Source organism: Cervus elaphus, chromosome 3 (genome assembly GCF_910594005.1).
Source record: "Cervus elaphus chromosome 3, mCerEla1.1, whole genome shotgun sequence".
NCBI lineage: Eukaryota > Metazoa > Chordata > Mammalia > Artiodactyla > Cervidae > Cervus > Cervus elaphus.
In genome coordinates, this window is record NC_057817.1 from 45,690,706 (window position 1) to 45,710,038 (window position 19,333).

At 36.9% G+C, this 19,333-nt stretch overlaps 1 protein-coding gene across 7 annotated transcripts in view; it reads left to right on the plus strand.

The window, feature by feature from the left end:
- GRIP1 (glutamate receptor interacting protein 1) overlaps nt 1–19,333 on the plus strand; it is a 735,313-nt gene that overhangs the window by 577,350 nt on the left and 138,630 nt on the right. For all 7 annotated transcript variants that reach the window (XM_043887901.1, XM_043887884.1, XM_043887918.1 and 4 more), the window contains exons 6-7: nt 3,917–3,992; nt 6,341–6,486. In XM_043887901.1, the coding sequence (XP_043743836.1) occupies nt 3,917–3,992; nt 6,341–6,486 (222 nt within the window). The remainder of the gene's footprint in view (nt 1–3,916; nt 3,993–6,340; nt 6,487–19,333) is intronic.

The window sequence follows — 19,333 nt, forward strand, 5'->3', positions numbered from 1 at the left end:
TTCAAAAACCTTGACTGCATAAATAATAGAACTTTGCACCCATAAAATAAAAAATGATGTTCCAGTCTCAATCATGGAGAGTTAAATTTCTGTTAATTCCTTTGCCGCCAAGCAGAAGATGGTTTAGATTAACAGGAAGAAAATCAATGAACTTATTTACAAAACAGAAATAGAGTCACAGATGTAGAAAACAAACTTATGGTTACAGGGGGATCAGGAAGGAGGAGAGATAAGTTGGGAGACTGGGATTGATATATACACACTACTATATGGGAAATGTTGTTCAATTGCTCAGTCATGTCTGACTCTTTGCAGCCCCATGGACTGCAGCACACCAGGCTTCCCTATCCATCACCATTTCCCAGAGCTTGCTCAAACTCATGTCCATCAAATTGGTGTTGCCATCCAACTATCTCATCGTCTGTTGTCCCCTTCTCTTCCTGCTCTCAATCTTTCCCTACATCAGGGTCTTTTCCAATGAGTTGGCTCTGAGCATCAGGTGACCAAAGTATTGGTACCTATATGTCAAAGTATTAGTTACCTATATGTAAAATAGGTAACTAATAAGGATTTACTGTATAGCACAGTAGGGCTTTCCTGGTGGCTTAGAAAGTAAAGAATCTGCCTGCAATGCAGGAGACCCGGGTTTGATCCCTGGGTCAGGAGAATCCCTGGGTTGGGAGGATCCCCTGGAGAAGGAAATGGCAACGCACTCCAGTATTCTTGCCATGGAATTCTTGAATTCTGTGGACAGAGGAGCCTGGTGGGCTCCAGTCCAACGGGGTCACAAAGAGTCGAAAACTGAGTGACGAACACTTTGACTTTCACTGTGTAGCGCAGGAAGCTCTACTTAGTACTCTGAAATGACCTATATGGGAAAAGTATAAAAAAAGAGTGGGTATGTATATGTATAGTTGATTCAGTTTGATGGACAGCAAAAACTAACACAACATTGCAAATCAATTCTAGTCCAATAAAAAAATTTTTAAATAGATAACATTTTGTGATAAATTAAAAAAACAGGAAAAATCACTCTACTACTAATTTGCTTTTCACTTTGGATGAGGCAATTTCTCTAGTCATTTTCAACTGTAAAAATGTAGCTTATGTGTACTCATTTAACATATGGAGCCCAAATTCAGATTTGGTCTACATCGTGTCCCTGGCATTGATACTTTTAATAAAGCATGCCAGGTGGTTGATGTTAATGAGCAGCCAAGATCTAAAATACCAGTGGGCTCTGAATGGTCTTTATTTTGCTTTATAGCTCCAAACATTTAGCACCTAAGTAAACCACAAATTAAACTTGGCTCATTATTTCAAATAATGATAAAATGTCACGTATCAAGTAATTTAGAGTTACCTTTCTCACATTTTGACATGTATCTACTGTTAACATACTTGTATTTGAACCTTCAAATCAAAATAGTGGAACAAGTTTCTTGCTGCCTTCAGCCTTTATCTTTTTCTGAATCAAAACCCTTCAAAGGAAAGTAAACCTATCTTTTTATAATTACCTTGCAAAAAAGAAGTTACATGATGGTATTTATATAAATATGGTTAAGCATGTGCTGTAATTTATTGTCATAATTTTCATTAAAAATTTTCTTCTGAGAAAGTCATGAATTTCCTATTTTGAGTCAGGGGGCTCAAAGAAGCCATCAAACTGAATTTAAAAAAAAATACTGAAATGGAGCTTTTACCAATCAATCAGACTGAATAAATCACTTGTAATAGAAATGAACATAAAGGAAACATTTGGTTTCATCAGGAACCATGAATGCCTTTTAATTTTTCTCTTAGGCTAGGTTCTTTTAAGTCAGCCTCTCTACCTGTACCAAATATGTGAAATGTCAGTCTGTTCAACCAGGCAAATATTAAAGAAGAAGTTCTTAATGGTAACATTAATATTTATCAAATACTGGCGAACTAGAGACCATCCAGATGGGTGGCCAGGATGGTGATGTATGAGGAAATCAAGTCAGACAAACAATAGTGAAAAAAGTGGAAATGGATAGAAGATGGTTTAAGATGGCAGGGTAAGACAATCCTGAACTCACTTCCTCCCACAAATACAACAAATAGACAGTTACATATAAAACAGTTTACTCTGAGAAGAACTGGAGAAGTAGCTGAATTCCTGCTTCCCCCAAAAGGATAAGAGGGCCATATCCAGACAGAGACTGTCCTTCAGGGCTGAGATAGCTGTTTTGCATAATAATAGAAACAAACAGAGAAAGTCAAGCAAAATGAGGAAACAGAAGAAAATGTCCTAAATGAAAGAACAAGGTAAAACTTCAGGGGAAAAAAAAAAACCTAATGAAATGGAGAGAAGTAATACACCTGATAAAGAGTTCAAAGTAATGGTCATAAAGATGCTCAGCAAACTCAGGAGAAGAATGGAGGACACAGAGAGAACTTCAACAAAGAGAAAGAGCATGTAGTAAGGAACCAAACAGAAGTCACAGAGCTGAAGAATACAGTAAGTGAACTGAAAAGTACACTGGAGAGATTGAATAGCAAATGAGATGAAACAGAAGAACAGGTGAGTGACCTGGAAGACAAGGTAGTAGAAGTCACTCAAACAGAATAGAAAAAGAAATTTTGAAAAATGAGGATAACTTAAGGAACTTGTGGAACAACATAAAGCATACTAGCGCTGACTTCATAGGGGTCCAGAAAGAGAAGAGAGAAAGAGAAAGGGACAAAAAAATTATTCGAAGAAAAGGGTCACTAAAAATTTTTCTAACTGGGGGAAGGTAACAGACATCCAGGTCCGGGAAGCATAGAGAATCTCAAACAAGATGAACCCAAAGAGATTCACACCAAGATCATTGTAAGTAAACTGTCAAAAGTTAAAGAGAGTATCTCAACAACAGAAAGAGAAAGACCACTCATTATATACAAGGGAACTCCCGTAAGACTATTAGTTGATTTTTCAGCAGAAAATTTGCAGGCCTGAAGGAAGTAACATATTCAAGGTGCTAAAAGGAAAAAACTTCCAAGAATACTCTATCTGGCAAGGTTAACTGTCAGAATTGAAGGAGAGAGTTTCCCAAATAAGCAAAAGCAAAAGTAGTTCATTACCACTAAACAGGCCCTACAAGAAATGTTAAAGAAACATCTGTAAGCTAATTAGAAAAAGGCCCTAAATATATGAGTATAAAGGCCCTAGATAAGAAAATATATGAAGGAAAAAAATCTCACTGGTAAAGTCAAATATATGGTAAAGGTAGTGGATCAACCACTTACAAAGTGAATATGAAGGTTAAAAGACAGAAGTAGTAAAATTAGCTATAACTACAAAGATTAGTTAAGGGATACACAAAATAAAAGGATGTAAAATGTTACATCAACACACATTAAATGTAGGGGGTGCTAAAAAGGTAGTGCTTTTAGAATGCACTAATATTTTGAACACCCCATTTTCAATGGAGGCCACTTTGGCCATTTGAATTTTTTTAATATTGGGATGTTTTTTCTTTTCCTTTAGTTTTTGCTTCAGTTCACATTGTAGATTCACCTATATTATAGCCCAGGTTGGTTGGCATCAGGTATACCCACCTACACTTTGTTCATAACCAACAGCTGCTCTCACTGGACTAGTATTTGTAATTACTTGATGTAATTACTATCATTGTAATTACTTAACAGCTCTTTACTAGCTGTTAAGCATTTTATAGCTCACCCCTGATTAGAGCCACATATTTATTTAGAAGTGAGGAAATGTTGACGTCAACAATATATTCTATATAAAATAAATAAGATTTTTATTATGTGTCAGAGAGAAAGCATATATGTTCCTTCACACAACAATGAAATGTATTTCAGTTTCTCCACTGGCATTTTGTAAGTGAATTTTTTAATGGAAGCAATAAAGAGTGTTTTTTAAAGCTGTATTCCTTTTCTTTGCTAGGGGGAGCACATGACGATAGAAATAAATCGCGTCCAGTTGTGATAACTTGTGTTCGTCCAGGAGGGCCTGCTGACAGGTAAACTTCTTTCTGTGTCACTATCCAAATGGACTAAATGTAGCTGGGCACTTTGGCAGAGAAGTTGATGAATTAAAAATTTCATAGTAACAAATATTAAATAAATATGTTGGAATGTGAAAACAAAAGCATTCAGGCTGAAGAATCAGAAGAAAGTAAGTTTGACCCCAGATTCAACGCTTACCACCCTATGTTTTTGGCGTGTGACTTAACAGTTCTCCACTCAGTTCCCTCCAAATGTAAAATGTAGAGGATAACGCCTACTTTTCAAGGTTTTTCATTTTATTAAGGATTAGAGATTTATGGTGCATTGCAAGGGGCCTGTCATACTGGAGGCATTTAATAAAAAGCATCTGGCCCTTTTACAGCGGGTCCTTGAGATGTATCTTTTCCAATTGCTAATCTCCTAACCTGGAAAGATAGATGATGAGGTTCTGACTCTAAATATTGCAGACATCCTTGTCATGATTATTATGCCTTGATGATGACTATGAATGTCAGAATAGAAGTGATTTTTAGTAAAAGGGAAGGAATATTGTTGGTGTTAGTGTTTCTTCCTTGCTAATTTGAAGATTTCCTACATAAACCTTTTAAATGGGGAAGTCCCAGATGAACACACAGCTTAGACGTCTCAAGAGATACTTGTCTTTGTATTAACTTCCCACAGCAAAAGTCTGCTCCACAATGGGAGGGAATACAACTCCTGCCACTGGATAGGAGAGGAGAAGAGGAAAATGCACTGATTACCCCCAACTTGGCACAAAATGTTTCAGCCTAGAATGGATTTTTTTAAACCTTTCATAAGCACTAGATAGAGCAATAATAATAGTAAATACTGCTTGTTGAGTGATTACCATGGGCCAAGAACTGTGCTAAATACTTAGCAGACATTATCTTATTTTATCCTCACAACCATTCACTAAATGAGGTATTTTTATCCACATCTACAGATGACTAAACGGAGGAACCATATGCTTAAATGACTTGCCAGCCAGGATAGGAATTTAGATTTATTTTCCTTCAAAGTTCATACTCTTAGCTCACTTTTTTTAAAAACTTGAAGTTTAATATAAAATGAGAATATATGAAGACACTTGGGTTCTCCCCTATGCTAAAGTTATTTGCCTTTGTGGAGGATAATACAAAGTCAAAATTCCCAGGGAAATTTTGTTGTTGTTGTTCTTGTTGTTTTCTTCTCATGCTTTTTTTGTGAATTATTCTTCCTGAGGCAAATAAGAATATTTCCATTTGTTATTAATATTGTGAGTTGGGGTTGGCAGAAATGTCAAGAGCAGCCTCCTAGCTTGTGAACATTTTACCAAATTAATGTAAAACTAAGGGAAACCCTGGTGGCTCCGACGGTCTGCCTGCAATGCAGGAGACCCAAGTTTGATCCCTGGGTCGGAAAGATCCCCTGGAGAAGGAAATGGCAGCCCACTCCAGCGTTCTTGCCCGGAGAATTCCATGGACAGAGGAGCCTGGCAGGCTCCTGTCCATGGAGTCGTATAGAGTCGGACGTGGTTGAGCAACTAACACATACAAAGGAAACCAAAAATTTTAAGATGAAATTTTAGAGTTAAATTACATGGAGAGTTGTCTTGGTGAAAGATGTCTAAGACATCATTTTTATTCTTCCCAAAGCCTAAGCTTGTAATCCCCGCATTTGATTTTCTCTTCTTTGTTGACTCTCCCTCACCGGAGGGCTATTATCTGGAAGCCTCTCTGGCTGCACTTTAGTGATGTCAGTAGTGTGCTGAGGCATCTTCTCCCACTGCCTTGAGTGTCTGTGTCTACAGAAGGGAGAAAAGTATTTGCCTGCCTTTTCCAGGGAATATGAGACTGAATCAATTTAATGATCATCAAATGGCCTTATAAATCAGTAGGAAAATGTAGAGACTAGGGAAATTTTTCACCAGCGTTCTCTCTCCAGCTTGGGTTCACTGGTGATAAATTGAATGGAATCAGCAGGCTTTTCTGCTCACCAAGCTTTGGGAAAATAGGTGAGTGCTATTTCCTGGGCTTTAATAAATCAATTTTAGACATTTGGGCACAAGAAAAAAAAAACCTAGAAAAGAGATAATGTGCCTTTATTACTCTTGCACCCCAAGAGTTCATCGTGGGTGACTTGGTTATTTGCTACTGTGTTGTTATTTTCTTATTACTGATTTTCATATTGCAGCAATTTTCTGTTCAGGGTTCCTTCTATTAATGTCACACGTGATGCTTAGAAGGAAATGCAAATGGAGTGGACGGTAGACTGTGTATGAAAGAGCCACTTTGGCTAAGTGACTATTAATGTTAAGCCCCACAATGCTAAAGTAATGACTGTTTCTTTATTCTCCCTTCAGAGAGGGCACAATCAAACCTGGGGATAGGTTACTCAGTGTGGACGGAATTCGACTTCTTGGAACCACGCATGCTGAGGCCATGAGTATTCTCAAACAGTGTGGGCAAGAAGCGACGCTGCTGATCGAATATGATGTCTCGGTCATGGGTATGTCGGAAACTGAGGTTGGGATCTGGAAGTCGACATCATGTCGCTGTCCATTGCTGATAAGCCCCTTTGGATTAAGAATGAACTGTTATGTCCTCCTGTAGCAGACAGAATTTCATCAGTGCTATAGTAGTCCTCTGTTTGAGTTCAGGAAAAGGTGAGGGTCCCTTCTCAGCAATTTAGAGTTCTCGTGTCGATAGAATCTATAAAAACATCTCATTCTGTCAGCATGTTTCACCTAGCAATCAGCTCTTATACATCGATTACCCTTTGGCAGGAAAGTATTTTCTCCCTCCAGTTCACAAAAACAGTATTAATAACTTAGGAGTTGGTACTTTTGTTTTACTACATGGAGACTAGAGACAGTAAGAGGTTCCTTTCCTTCTTGTAACTTCGCTATGTGAAGCCAGCTAATCAGAATTAATGGAAATTACCATTTTATCATCAGACTTAGGGACAAAGAAAAGAAAGGGGACGTATCGTATCCTTGACTAAAATGAGAAGTTGAGTACAGTATCCTTTCCTGAAATAATGATTCCAGTAAAAAGTAATTCTATTTCTACCCTCTCAACTATAGTAAAACTGCAAAGTTATTCTCACATGCTTTTTCAGTGGGAAGAGAGTGTCAAAGTTTTGTGTAATGTTGACTAAGGCAGAGAAATTATGAAATAATGAATTGGAACCTGAAATTGAAACTTAAATCATGCTGTAAATACTTTTTAAAATTTTCAGACTTGATTGTATGCCTGACTTAATTAGCTAGATCTATGTTGGTAAAATGTAGCTGAGCAAAAGAGACTTACTCTGTAACTGCAAACGCCTTTATTTCCCACTGTGTATGATTCATGTAGAAGAATGTTGCTTGAAAGTGTTCTCAGTCTGTCTACTGGCCTGAAATGTATGAGGTATGAGGCTTCCTAACAGCTGTAAAGTTGAGAGTTAAGGAGATCTTAGAGTAAGTGGTATGATGTGCTCTTGAGATGGAAAGACCAGGGATGAAGGAGCTCTCCTCCCTCTGTTCTTCCTTTCCTTTGCTTTCTCTTTCTTCCTCTTTTTATTTTTATATGTCTTTTGAGTTAGACAGTTTGGGTTCTGTTTTCAATTCTACTGATTTCTAGCTATTAGTTTAAGCATGTTAACTTATTTCCCTGTGCCTTGTCACCTCCTTTGTCAAATGGAGACTATCAATGCCTATTTTGAAAGGCAGTGAAGAAGATAAAATAAAATTATACAAATAAGATACATTTTAAGTGATGATCCAATGAATTATGAAGGTTAAAAATTGAAGCAAATGTTTGACATGTTTAACTCATTCCGTCTACAAATTTTTCTTTTTTTAATATTTAAGCTAAGTGACAAGTACAAAGACTATAGACATAAACAGAACAGACCTGGTTTCTGCCTTTATGAAGCTTGAAATTGACGAGGAGGAGAGATAGTAAACAGGTACACGCCAAACACACACTCAGAAAGGGTGATCCCAGCAGACACTAGCTCAACGTTGTAAAGCAGTTATCCTCCTGTTTTGAACATTCATTTTCACCTGGAGGATCATGGCTTTCCAATGTCGTGTTGTTAGCTACTCGACAGCAGTGTGATTCAGCTGTCACTGTGCATCTATCCCCTCCCTCTCGAGCCTTCCTCCCACGCCAGCCCCATCCCACGCCTTCTGGGTCATCACAGGGCACCACGCTGGGCTCCCTGGGTTACACGTCGGTTTCCCACCAGCTATCTGTTTAACATTTGGTTGTGTATACGTTTCCGTGCCATTCTCTCAACCTGGCCCCCCTTCTCCGTCCCCTGTTGTGTCCACAAGTCCTTTCTCTACATCTGTGTCTCTATTCCTGCCATGCAAATAGGCTGATCAGTACCATTTCCTAAATTCCATATAAATGTAACATGCAACATTTGTTTTTTTCTTCCTGACTTACTTCATTCTGTGTGACAGATTTTTAGATTCATACCCCTCACTTCCCAGGTGGCACTAGTGGTAAAGAACCTTCCTGCGGAGGCAGGAGACACAAGAAATTTGAGTTCAATCCCTGGGTCAGGAAGACCCCCTGGAGGTGGGCATGGCAACCCACTCCAGTATTCGTGCCTGGAGAATCCTGTGGACAGAGGAGCCTGGCGGGCTGCAGTTCACAGGGTCGCAAAGAGTCGAACACAATTGAGGTGACTTAGCATATAAATTAACGCAGCAAAAGTTGAATGTTCCCATTAGATATAAACGTTGATATGGATACAGATATTCATATATGTAAAACAAGACTTAATAAGGACCTGTGTCATAATCTTGAGTGGGAAGTTTTAATATCTAAAATATATAATTTCTCTCAAATGCATCCATAAATTCTGTTCAAAATCTCAGAAGGATCTTCGGAGGACTTTTAAGAGCTATTTCTAAAATGTGTATGGATTAGGAAAAGTGGAGAGGGGAGAAACAGCCAAAATGTTTTTGAAACAATATAAAAGTAGAGAAACTTGTTGCATCCAACATCAAGACTCATTCTAAAATTGTGCCATTAAGTCTGTGTAATATTTACATGGGGTAATAAATAAACCAATGGAAGAGAGTCCAATGCCATAGACCACTACAGAAGTATAGCCTTACATTAGTGGGGAACGACTGAGCTAGTCAGTCAGTGATACTGGGTCAGTTAGTTAGCCGCATGGGAAAAAATTCAATTAATTTCTTACTTTATACCATACCCCAAAATAAAGACTTTATTTACATAACCATTTCCCAACAGAATGCTATTATAAATAACTGGAATTAATATTCTTTTACCCAAATCTTTGTATTTCTGACTTCATTGAAGTCAAAGGGCATATTTCTTTTTAAAATATTTGATACATAATTCTGGTTGTCTTCTATAAAGATTATACCATTTTATATTACTGCCAACAGTGTTTTAAATGTACCTATCTCATCAGAGCACCAGATACAACTTTGTTGTTTTTTTTCCAGATACAACTTTGAATACTATGTTTTTAATTTTTTTAATTTAAGTAAAAAGCTGCATTCATATTTTAATTTACTTTTTAAAAATTTTCTAGTGCAAGTAAATGTTTTTTCACATGAACACTAGCCATTTTTGTTTTGCATTGTCTGTTTATGTTCTGTATTCCTTTTTTCTATTGGAGGTATTGTTAGTTTTCTTTTTCCTATTGGAGTTTTTGGTTTTTTTAATTGGTTTGTGTAGCTATGTATATATTAAGGATACTGGTTCTTATCAGTGTTTTGTAAAAAATTTTTTTAGTTGTTTATATGCCCTTTCTGACATATGCAAGTTTCTTTTTTTTAAACTTAGATATAGTATTTTGCTTAGAATTTAAATATTCATTTTTTCTAAAGTTACCTAATATCCCTGAATTATTTAATAAAGACTCCATCACATGTCCACTAATTTTTAAAATCATACCCTAAGTTGTTAAATATAACTGGACTCCACATCTGGGCTGGCCAGTCTGATTATATCTAATTTCATAACAGATTTCAACATAGGACTTTTGAATTGAAAGTCTTAGCATAAGAGTTCTTATTTTCACAAAAAGACATTTTTGAGAAGAAAATTATTTATTCATACAGTACTTTTATTATATTATTCTTCTAAGTTTTGCTGACTTTATATAGCAGGTGAGCAAACTTTGATTTTCAGTTTTTAAATTTCTTTTTAAATTCCTTTTTCTCTTTTCTGTTCACCTCTCTTGCACCTGCCGACTTTCTCTCCCTCATCCTTTTCTCATTCTGTTCCTCATTCTCTAGCTCCCTTTCTTCCTCCTTCCCTTTCTAGCCTCCCCTTTCTTTTCTTACATTCTGCTGTTTTTCACCTGTCAATACTTTTCACTATTCTAATTGTCTTACTTAAATTTTTTCTGATATTTCTCTACTGTTATTCTCCTTTTTCTCTATTTTTTCTTTCTTTCGTTTTCTATTTCTGTTTCACTAATTATGTTAAGATGGCATTAGGCGTAGATATGGTCAGATAATTAAGAATGACAATTTGTGGAAAGAAGTAAGAATGGCCCCTTAGAAAATCAGAATATGAGATACTTTCAGTTAGAATGGCTGTTCGTCAAATACTGACCAACCTTCCCTTTTATAAAAACAAAAAGTTTCCCCTATTTTTGCTACACGTTTTTTTGTTGCTGTTGTTTGTTTTTGCAGCTTTTGTCATTCTTTCTCCTTAAAAGGAGTAAAATGTGTGGCTTATACAATGTAGCCTGCTACTTACTCTGAGAGGTCCAATTGTATTTCTTTCAAACTATCTGGAAGTCAAAGTACCATTAAGAATAGTTTACCACTCTCATTTTTTGTTTTTGAGAAAAAATTCTAGTATTTTTAGGATACTTGAAAAAAAATTGGGAGGCCTGGTGTGCTGCAGTCCATGGGGTCTCAAAGAGTCGGACATGACTGAGCAACTGAACTGCTGTTTGGTAGGGGAGGATGGAATGTATGTTGAACAGGATGAGTCAAAAAAACGGCACTTCCCCAAAGCAGATAATGTTGAGTTGATGAAAGTAATAGATGCCCATTCAAAGACACAGTCAGATGTTATTCTTTATTCCGACTAACAGCATATGAAAATTTTCATTAATTTCACATCCTCACCAACACATGGTATTCTCAGTCTGTTTTATGGTGACTGTTCTGATGGGTATGTGGTGGGATCCCATGGTAAACTGAATGTATGTTTCCTGGATGAACCATGATGTGAAGCAGCCTTTCATTTGCCACTCAGAACATTCTTGATGCTTTGATTTTACTTTTAACACTTTCATTTATTTATATACTATTAAAGTGATGTCACATTATAACTCAGGAAGCAGGTGTATGTCTATAATCATAAATATAAATATTGATTATATTTATTTATATGCTACTAAAAATACACAAATTATTTTGCAGGAAACATGTGCATGTATGTGTGTGCAGAGATATTGGTATATCATCCCTCTGACTCATTGACATTAATCAGATATATTTTTTAGTAAATCTCAGCTCAAAAATTTTAGCATATTCAGTAGGATATTTGGGAAAGCTGTTGAAACTGTCACTTTTGTCAACTAAAGTTGAATTTAGTTGGTGATAAAATTTTTCAAGAAAATTTATTGTGATAAGACTGGTAAGACAAGGTCTAGGAGGAAGTAAGAGTTTAGTTTATCTGTTCTTACAACTAATCATCATTAAGTGAGTGTGTATAAAATAAAGCAAAATATCAATGTTTATCTTGTAGGTTTAAAATGAAGTTACATCATGATATCATCTTACCTTTCCAAATGACATTATGAATCTTTAAGTCATAAAACCCCTTAACCTACCTGTGGTGTTTTTCTGAGTTCCTGTAAATCATGACTCTTGACTATTTCTCTGCTTGGCTTCAGATTTTTCCTTCTATTTCCTTGGACTAAATCAGCACACAGAACCAAGAATACTGAGAAAGATGTTACTCTTTTCTTAGAAATACCCAACTGTATTACATCTTTGCCCAACTGGACAGCTAGTCCTTACTTACATTCATTCCTAAGCAAACATAAAATAGTATTAATGATTTTCAAGGGATTGTTTCATCAGGGATGGATTTGAATGTTATGAGTCTTCAGAAGAGATGATTACTTTTGTTGCAACCAAAAAGTTATATAGGTTTATTGGTGCTACCACACTGAATCTTGGCTGTGCTTTGCATTTCATTTTTCCAGAATATGAAGATCAAGATATATAACTTCCAGTAGTCACTTCTCAGTCATAAGTACGAAGAGTAAATTGACCACTATTTGTATTTTCTAGGGGCAAATCAGTTTCTTCCAGATGATCTCAATTTACTAGAAACTGAATTTTTCAAGGGCCTTAAAAGTATTTATGATTCACATGCTTCCTTGTTGAGTCCCCAACATAACCTTCTCCTATTCATAGAAAATATCATAAACAGAAGCCCAGGGAGTTTCCTATATGAAAGAAGTCTAATTTTTAAATGGCAGCAGCAGTTTATTAAGAATGTTACTTTTCTATGATTAAAAGTAGGTTTTCTTATACTTTCTCTATTTTTATCTAAAAAATGAATTTTTGCAGAATCCTCTTATTCCTACTCACCTCACTCACTTTTACGTATTTGAATTCAGAGCCACTTGTCCTATTTGGGAAATAGAAGAAGTAGGTAAGGAGAAATTTACCCTAAGCTTTAAAAGCTAGATTTTTTATTTTAAATGAATAGATTTGTTTTTAATTTACTTTCATAGTATAGTAATACACAAATAGAAAAGTGCTAAGATTTTACTTGTACAACTTGCTGAATTTTCACTTACATATTTTCCAACCAGGTCAAGAAATAGAAAACAGCAACCATCATCACCAGAATCCACACTGCGCCGCCTCTCAATTGCTACCACATCTTTTCTGCCAGTTTGACTCCTGTCTTGACTTCCTAAACCTTAAATGTATTCTCCTAATTTTTGAACTGTCTGTAACAGGAATCATATGGTAATTTCTTAGATATTGGGCTTCTTTTGAAGCAATTTAGATTATCTGATTTGATTGTAAGAGGTACTCACTGGCAATACCTGAGTAACACTAACGTAAGAATAGAATACTTTGGAATATCATTCAGGAGCTACTTCTAGAAGTTTAGTATTTCATTTGGTATAAAGGGGATAAATAGTGGTATCAGAGCGGGAGTGACACGGAATAGTAAGCTAATATTTATCTTTTCCTTAAGGGCCCATTTAACACTATTTTAGATGATATCCATGTGATAGAATCAGAAGGGTCTTTTCAGTCTTTTGGGCCATTTGTAAAATGAGGGGACTTAGACTACATCATTTCAAAGGTCTTTTCAGCTCCAATATCCTGTGACTCTTTGAATTTACTAGTGTCTCTTAAAAGATTTCAGAAGTTAACCTTTTTTTATTGATGTAATCAAAATAAAATATTATAAATAAAAATAGTTTAAAATAGCATTTAACTCTTGTTTAAACTGAATTAAATTGGCTTCCCTCATGGCTCAGACAGTATAGCATCTGCCTGCAATGCAGGAGACCCAGGTTCTATCCCTGGGTTGGGAAGATCACCTGGAGAAGGAAGTGGCAACACACTCCAGTGCTCTTGTCTGGAAAATTCCATGGACGGAGGAGCCTGGTAGGCTACAGTCCATGGGGTCGCAAAGAATCGGACATGACTGAGCCACATCACTTCAGTTCACTTCACTTCACTTCACAGGTGGCACTAGTGATAAAGAACCCACCTGCCAATGCAGGAGACGTTAGAGACGTAGATTCAATCCCTGGGTTGGGAAGATCTGGAGAAGGGAATGGCAACCCACTCCAGTATCCTTACCTGGAGAATTCTTGGAGAATCCCATGGACAGAGGAGCCTGGTGGGCTACGGTGCATAGGGTCACAAAGAGTCGGACCCAACTGAAGCAATTTAGCACACAAAATGATTACAACTTAAACCACTATTCTAAAAGGAAAGTTGGTCATTTCCTTTGTTAATCATGTCAAACATAGCAGTCCTACTGACAGTTACAAATTTCCCAGAGATTATTTTCCATCATTCCCAGAGTAGGCATAAGGCCAATATGCTGCTGTGAAGTCATTATCTGCAAGGATCTTGATACTGGCATTCTGAGACATTTAATAAGTTAATGAAAAGTTGGTTAAAATTCCCTCACTTTCAGATTGCATATTATACTTTTAAGATTAAACACATCCCTGAAGGGGGAAAATTAGCCCTTTAATTTAGTGTATTTTAAAAGATGAAAAACTGACTGAACCCCATCAGGGGAAATCTCTCATCGCATGGTAAGTTTCTTTGAAGTCATGTACATGTATTAGGTAGACTAGAATTGCATTTCCTTTTCAGGATAGAGCAGACAAGCACTTCAACTGACTGTAGGGCAGTTCTAGGCCATCTTTTTAGAGTACTACCAAAGTACTAGTCAAGATTACTTTTCCCTGTGGTTGGATGCTAACTGTATATTCCTCTTTGTAAAATGAACTTAAGCAACCTTTTTTTAAAAGAAATTTTATTGAAGTATGGTTGATTTACAGTGTTGTGTTAGTTTCAGGTATAAAATTGAAACTTTTTTATATATGGTTTATATATATCCATATAACTATATTCTGTTATATATAATACACACACACACACACACACACACACACACACACATGTGTATATATGCATAAGAGTTAAGTCGCTTCAGTCTTGTCCAACTCACTGCAGCCTTATGGACTGTAGGCTGCCAGGCTCCTCTGTCCATGGGATTCTACAGGCAAGAATGCTGGAGTGGGTTGCCATGCCCTCCTCCAGGGAATCTTCCTGAACCAGGGATCAAACCTGCATCTCTTATGTCTCCCACACTGGCAGATGGGTTCTTTACCATTAGTTCCACTTGGGAAGCCTATATATGGGGTTTCTTTGGGATTCACATATACACACTACTATATACAAAATAGATAACCAACAAGGACCTACTATATAGTACAGTGAACTATACTCAATATGTTGTTATAACTTCTAAGAGAAAAAAATCAGTCTTTCACTGGGGAAAATTACCCTTCTTCAGATCTTCCATTAACTATTATAGCCTACAACTATAGGATATAACATCCAAAGAAACAGAGACCATCAATTTCCTTTTTAAGCATGAAACTCTTCTACCTTTTTCCTCCATATTTTGGTTATCTTTGTTCAGTGCCTGGTTCATAGTAGAATTATTATTTGAGTTACTACGGTTTTAGAGCTATTTGTGGTATACCAGTAGGTATTAGCAGGGCTTCCCTTGTAGCTCAGTCGGTAAAGAATCTGCCTGCAGTGCAGGAGACCCACGTTCGATCCCTGGGTTGGGAAGATCCCCTGGAGAAAGAAATGGTAACCCACTCCAGTATGCTTGCCTGGAAAATCTCACGGACAGAGGAGCCTGGTGGGCTACAGTCCATGGGGTCACAAAGAGTCGGGCACAACTGAGCGACTAACACATAACACACAGTAGTACTAAAGTGTCAAGTTGACCCCAACAGTCATAATATCAAAGGAATAAGTCACTTGTATTTTACTAGTGGTCTCTGTAGTTTTGACACTGAAAATGTCTAGCAGATGCCCTAGTCCTATCACTCAACATGGTGTGGTTGCTCATGTAATAACACTCACTATTAAGTCCTTCTGCCCCGTGGGTCTTAAATGACAGGCTTCTTAACCACTGCATTATGGTAGAAACCTCCTTGATCTGTCTTCATGAAGTCAGAAGATCAGAGCATTTTGGTAGAAGATCAGAGCATTTTGGTAAGGACCCTCTGGCTCACTTTAAGGTGATTGAAGAATTTCTATACTATGCATTCTCAGAAGCAGATTGAGGTCAAACTCTTAATATAAGTTTCCTTGAGAAAATACCAATACCCAGCATCCTCTTTCTGTAGCATCTAGTTCTCATCACCAGAAGATGTGTTGGTAGCAGCAAAATAAGAAAGGAATAGGAAGGGAAAAAAGAAGGAAAAGCCAGTAGGCTTCTACCTCATCTCAGTGGGAGCACCATATCCTGGCATTAGTCTCACTTGAAATTACTATGAAATCTAATGGAGTAATTCACAAGAAACACCTAATAATTAACTACTGAACAGACCACACATCCTAAAGAATTACTTTATTTTAAAACAAATAAATTGCAGGGGACCATGGCAAAATGTTCCCCTCAACCTCTTTACTTTTCTTGTCTTTAAAAATACTCTCTTACAGCATTGTCATCTATTCCTGCAATTACCACCACCGTCTCTGTGTGGACATCTCCCCATCCTATAAAATAAAATTCAGTCTTTATTCTGACACTAAGACTCTACCCAAGCTTTTCCAGACCGACCATTCTAGTTTTGTTTTTTGTTGTATCCCTGGAAATCCACATGTTTCAGCCTCCTTGGACACTGGATAATTTGTGAGCAGTGTTTTACCACGAATGTGTGTTTCCTCATGACTTTCATCCTACCCAGACACATTATAATATGGTGGTTAAAGGACCCACACTTGAGTCTGGCTGTCAGCCTCCTAGATGTATGACCTTTCTAAGTCTCAGTTTTCCCATCAGTTAAGTTGGGATTAGTCTTGGTGGCTTCTTCTCATGGTTACGGTGGTGTTTAAAGTTGTCAAGACATTCAGAGTACTTGGCACATTCCTAGAACACATAGAAATTTTAAAACGTGCTTCTAATATCATTGTCTTTATCATTGTTTTATTTATTTATTTACTGTTACACTGGGTCTACGTTACTGCGCACACATTTTCTTTAGTTGCTACAAGTGGCGGCTACTCTTCGTTGAGGTGGGTTCTCTTGCTTCAGAGCCCAGGCTTCAGAAAATGTGACTCGTGGGCTCTACAGCTCAGACTCAGTAACTGGCGCACAGGCTTAGTTGCTCCACAGCGTGTGAAATCTCCCAGACCAGGGATCAAACTCGTGTCCCTTGCTTTGGCAAGTGAATCCTTATCCCCTGTACCATCAGGGAAGTCCTGTTGTTATTGTTTTTATGTAAGCTTTCTCAGTCTCCTATTCACAGCCTTTCAGATTTAATTCTGTTTCTTGAAACCAGACCTGGTAAGCCCAGCTGAGAGCAACTCTCTGTCATCTTAACTCCCATAATGTCTTGTCCATACACCTCAGTCCTTACCCGTCAGTATGGTCATCTAGTTATTTGTAGACGTGACTGTCCTCCTCTATGATGTTATAAACTCCATAAGGACAAGGACTATTTCATGCCCATACCATACTGTGTCCTCTGCAGTGCCCTATACATGGAAGACATTGTTTATTTCTTGTTGAATTGAATAAATGAATGAACAAACAAATGAAGAATATTTGATGTTGAGATTATCATTCTCCTAAATTAATAATGTTCAAAATAATTTCTTATATGTTTAGAGCACTTTTATTTTATAGTGTACTCCGCTGATGTGATCCTATTTTATCCTTCTATTACCTGGAAGGAAACCAAGCTTCCTCTTGTTTTTTTGTGAAAACCTGAAAGGATTATGTTGATCACAGGAGTCTGGCACTTTCTGATTACAAGAATCTATATGACTTCTATGATAGATCAGTTCACACAAGGCTAGTGAATTCATTTGCAGTTTAATCAAACACATCAAAATGCATCCTTAAAAAACATAAAGGGTTTTTATAGGTTTCATGGTCATTACACATTTAATGTTTAATGTTGAAGGTTATAGTTCCAGAAAATTAGATAAGACCTTTGTCATTAATGTTTGAACATCTTGGGCACTTTTTGTTCCTTCTCAGTAAACGTACATGAGACTGACCTTAAATAAGTAAGGCCTTCCCCACAGTTCACTCTTCTCTTGTCAGAGCTGTTTTTAGGGGCTTTTTTAGGGTGTATTTTTTTTTCTTTTTTTTTTTTTAATTTATTCTTTTATTGAAGGATAATTGCTTTACAGAATTTAGTTGTTTTCTGTCAAACCTCAACATGAATCAGTCATAGGCATTTCTTTCTGACTCACTTCACTCTGTATAATAGGCTCTAGGTTCATCCACCTCATCAGAACTGACTCAAATGTGTTCTTTTTTATGGCTGACTAATATTCCATTGTGTATATGTACCACAACTTCTTTATACATTCATCTGTTGATGGACATCTAGGTTGCTTCCATGTTCTAGCTATTGTAAATAGTGCTGCAATGAACAATGGGATACATGTGTCTTTTTCAATTTTGGCTTCCTCAGGGTATATGCCTAGGAGTGAGATTGCTGGGTCACATGGTGATTTTATTCCTAGTTTTTTTAAGGAATCTCCATACCGTCTTCCATAGTGGCTGTATCAATTTACATTCCCACCAACAGTGCAAGAGTGTTCCCTTTTCTCCACACCCTCTCCAGCATTTATTGTTTGTATACTTTTTGATGATGGCCTTTGTGACTGGTATGAAGTGATATCTCATTGTAGTTCTGATTTGCATTTCTCTAATAATGAGCAATGTTGAGCATCTTTTCATGTGTTTGTTAGCCATCTGTGTGTCTTCTTTGGAGAAATGTCTATTTAAGTCTTTTTCCCACTTCTTGATTGGGTTGTTTGTTTTTCTGGTATTGAGTTATATAAGCTGCTTGTATATTTTGGAAATTAATCCTTTGTCAGTTGTTTCATTTGCTATTATTTTCTCCCATTCTGAGGGCGGTCTTTTCACCTTGCTTATAGTTTCCTTTGCTGTGCAAAAGCTTTTAAGTTTAATTAGGTCCCACCTGTTTACTTTTGTTTTTATTTCCATTACTCTAGGAAGTGGGTCCTAAAGGATCTTGCTTTGATTTATGTCATCAAGTGTTCTGCCTATGTTTTTCTCTAACTGTTTTATAGTTTTTGATCTTACATTTAGGTCTTTAATCTATTTTGAGTTTATCTTTGTGTGTGGTGTTAGGAAGTGTTCTAATTTCATTCTTTTGCATGTAGCTCTCCAGTTTCCCAGCACCATTTATTGAAGAGGCTGTCTTTGCCCCATTGCATATTCTTGCCTCCTTTGTCAAAAATAAGGTACCCTTAGGTGCATGAGTTTATTTCTGGGCTTTCTATTTTGTTCCCTTGGTCTGTGTTTCTGTTTTTGTGCCAGTACCATCTGTGCCAGTACTACTGTCTAGATGACTATAGCTTTGTAGTATAGTCTTAAGTCAGGAAGGTTGATTCCTCCGGTTTCATTCTTTCTCAAGATTGCTTTGGCTATTCAGGGTCTTTTGTGTCTCCATATGAATTGTGAAATTTTTTGCTTTAGTTCTGTGAAAAATGCCACTGGTAATTTGATAGGAATTACATTGAATCTGTAGATTGCATTTGGTAGTATAGTCATTTTCACAGTATTGATTCTTC